The sequence below is a fragment of the Anneissia japonica genome, unplaced genomic scaffold, assembly GCF_011630105.1.
Source record: "Anneissia japonica isolate Jap-2015-1 unplaced genomic scaffold, ASM1163010v1 scaffold624_len94709_cov209, whole genome shotgun sequence".
In the NCBI taxonomy this organism is placed as follows: Eukaryota; Metazoa; Echinodermata; class Crinoidea; order Comatulida; family Comatulidae; genus Anneissia; species Anneissia japonica.
This window is the reverse complement of record NW_022736825.1, coordinates 55,106-58,079: the sequence shown is the minus strand read 5'-3', so window position 1 is coordinate 58,079 and position 2,974 is coordinate 55,106. Positions and strand designations below refer to the sequence as shown.

General features: G+C 36.8%; 1 protein-coding gene across 1 annotated transcript in view; it reads right to left on the bottom strand.

Moving 5' to 3' along the window:
* Window positions 1–2,974, bottom strand: part of LOC117116935 (hyalin-like) — a 14,417-nt gene that overhangs the window by 514 nt on the left and 10,929 nt on the right. Inside the window, exon 7 of the mRNA XM_033261073.1 lies at window positions 2,529–2,768. Within this exon, the coding sequence (XP_033116964.1) occupies window positions 2,529–2,768 (240 nt within the window). The remainder of the gene's footprint in view (window positions 1–2,528; window positions 2,769–2,974) is intronic.

Genomic DNA, 2,974 nt, shown 5'->3' with positions numbered 1-2,974 from the left:
GTATGTGTGCTTGGATCCAAAATTATGATTATATCGATCAATTAGAAGTAGAGCCTGTCATAACATCATAATATGGACGCATGAACTCAACAAGTGACATAATCTATCAAGTTACCTAATCCCAACATTACCATATTTGGAACAATTAACTACAACAGCCCTACCAAAAGATCAAGAATTTTTAATAATACAATAAGTGGAGGAGCTAAACCCCATGCAAAAGAGAGAAAAGAAGGAAGGAGATTAGATACCGAGAACATAGACAACTAGAGATTCTATGTTCAATAGAACATGAACCCAGTCATTTTTAATAGATAACCACTGTGAACTTTAAGCTCAACATGTGTGAACACCCCATGTTTTGTAGGAGTCTGTCTAATGCAATTGGTCCAATCATTACTCACTAGAAATCATAATGTAAACCTTTCCTCTATTTGCGACAAAAGCTCATTCAGGTAAATTTGACCTACATCTTATGCACGAACGCACTAACCGCAAAAAACTAGAATCGAAATTCGTAGTTGCTATTGGCCTTAAGCGCGTGACGTCATTCATAGACAGAGTAAAAACAGTTCTGAATACAAAATTGTAAAGAAAAAAGTGATTAATTGTTATTTAAGCAACCAGCATGGGACTTACATGGTAAAAGAAAGCTTAATTTATGAGTTACAATTGACCGTTCACCCCGAAGTTTAGCGACCTGTCGTTGCAGAGTTATGGTAAAAAGAAGCAGGAAGTATACCAAAAAACACTCTAATTTTAACTTTTTTCCTATGCAAAAGCATAAGAGATAGTCAAATTTAAAAGAAAAATGATCACTCCATTTTGCATTAATTGTAAAAATATATAGATGATTATAAAGCTTAAAACATCTAGTTTCATAATCCGATCACCCCAGATTGCCAAATGAAACCATTCAAATTATATAGTCGATTTTGTGAGAAAAGGGGGGGTCCGGTTTTGACTCATTTACTGTGTTAAAGTTTGCAGTGAACCGTTCAGTGAGCAGATGTCCTCAAGTTTTCATTATGATTTGATAATTTTCACTATAGTGACCCTTGTGACTTTTGACCTATAGGTGAAGAGTCGTTTTTCATGTTTAGAAGGTCCTAAGGATCATTCCTGGTAAATTCGAGCTCAATTGGGGTTTTTTGAAAATTTGACCCCGATGACCCCTATGTGACCCCTCATCCTAGACTGGGGTGTAGGAGGTGTCGCCGGTTCTTAATGACGAAATTTGATTGAATTTATTCCAATGGTTTGCCATTAGTAGCATTTTTAAATGTTACTATAGAGAACAAAAGAATAACCCTTTAATGACCTTTGACCTTAAATCGCTTAACACCAAAACGACCCTACCTTATGCCAATACATATGTGCCCATGACAAGACTCTGCTATGTTATTTGTGACGGAAGTCTTTTATTTATTTTTTTGAAAGTTTTTACCCTAATGACCCCTATGTGACCTTTGACCCCAAGCAGTAAACACCCCCATGTACGAGAGGTGTCACCGATTATACTGACCAGGTTTGGTTGAAATCCGCACAACAGTTTGTCACTAGTAGCATTTTGAAATGTTGCCAGAAAAAAGATGAAAATTACCCCTTAATGACCTTTGACCTCTTATCCCTGAACACCCTATAGACCCTGCCTTGTGCCAATGTATATGTGCAAAGGGCAAGACTCTGCAACGTTATTTGTGAGACAAGTAGTCTTTTATACGATTTTGGTTATTTGACCCTAATGCCTCTTATGTGACCTTTGACCCCAAGTTGTGAACAACACATAAATGCCAGAAAGAAAGAAAGAAAGAAAGAAGAAACTGCTAGGAAACAGAACCCAGTCAGCATGCTGCTGACTGGGTAAAAAGAAAAAAAAAGTTAAATTAAAATTAAATTGAATTAAAGTTGGTTTCTAGCTTTACTATAACATACTCGTTGCATAAAGTATAGAAGAAGATCACTAGAAATATTCCTGGTGTACTATAACAGCAGAAGCCGGACAGTAAACTGGAAGCAAGTGCGAGCTGATTGTACTACTGTATATTTCGAACGTTGTGTGCTGTCGGATTTTTCCCTGCACTATTCTTAGATTATGTTACTTTATTGGATATCGCTGACTTCACTTTACTATATTCCCTGACCCTGACTTTTCGCAATATTATTTCTACTATAACAAAGGTACGTTACAGACGGTCTCATATAAGTAGTCTAATCGGCTAGTTAATTTCCCCTTTATAATAAATCCTAAACTTTAATCCTCCTTGTCCAATAAATTATTTAGGTGTTTAAATTAGTTAACGTGTGACGTGTTTTATTTTCTAGCTGGATGACGTAATTAAATCTACCAACTGAAGCCCGTGGGCCTAACTGCGAACCGAATCTACACAATTCCTGGTTTCGTCTTTAGTTTCGTTTTGAAGAACCAAACCGGTTAAATTTCAGGTGTAGTTCGCGGTGTCGGCGCTGCGCAAAACGCACGTTAAGATAGTAAGAACCCGCTACATACATCTTCTCAAACATCTTACCAATGATGAAAATGTTGAAAGTACAGTACCCAGTGTTGTCGTTATCGTCAGTAGCATTACAAGTAACGATAGTGTTATGTTCAAAGAATGTTGTTCCACTCATGTAATCACATACTGGTGAAAAAATGTCTCCTGAGTTGTCTGTGACATTCGGTGCGGCCCATGTTGCAGTTGCCATACAGCTAGAATCACCTGTTACATTTTGGTTTGGTGGACATTCAAGTATTGGTGCTTCTTTGTCTAATAGAGAAACAATGTCATTATTTGAATGTATGGTAAGCAGTTCAGCAGTTTGAACATGTCACGATTATGGGTGCAAATCATCTGACACACCAGAAGTTATACTTGCGAAGACGACTACTACCAATTGATTAAAAGAATTAGAGAATCACATAGTGTCATACTTGTATTGAAAAAGCCCTTGATTGAAAGCATTATGTATATAT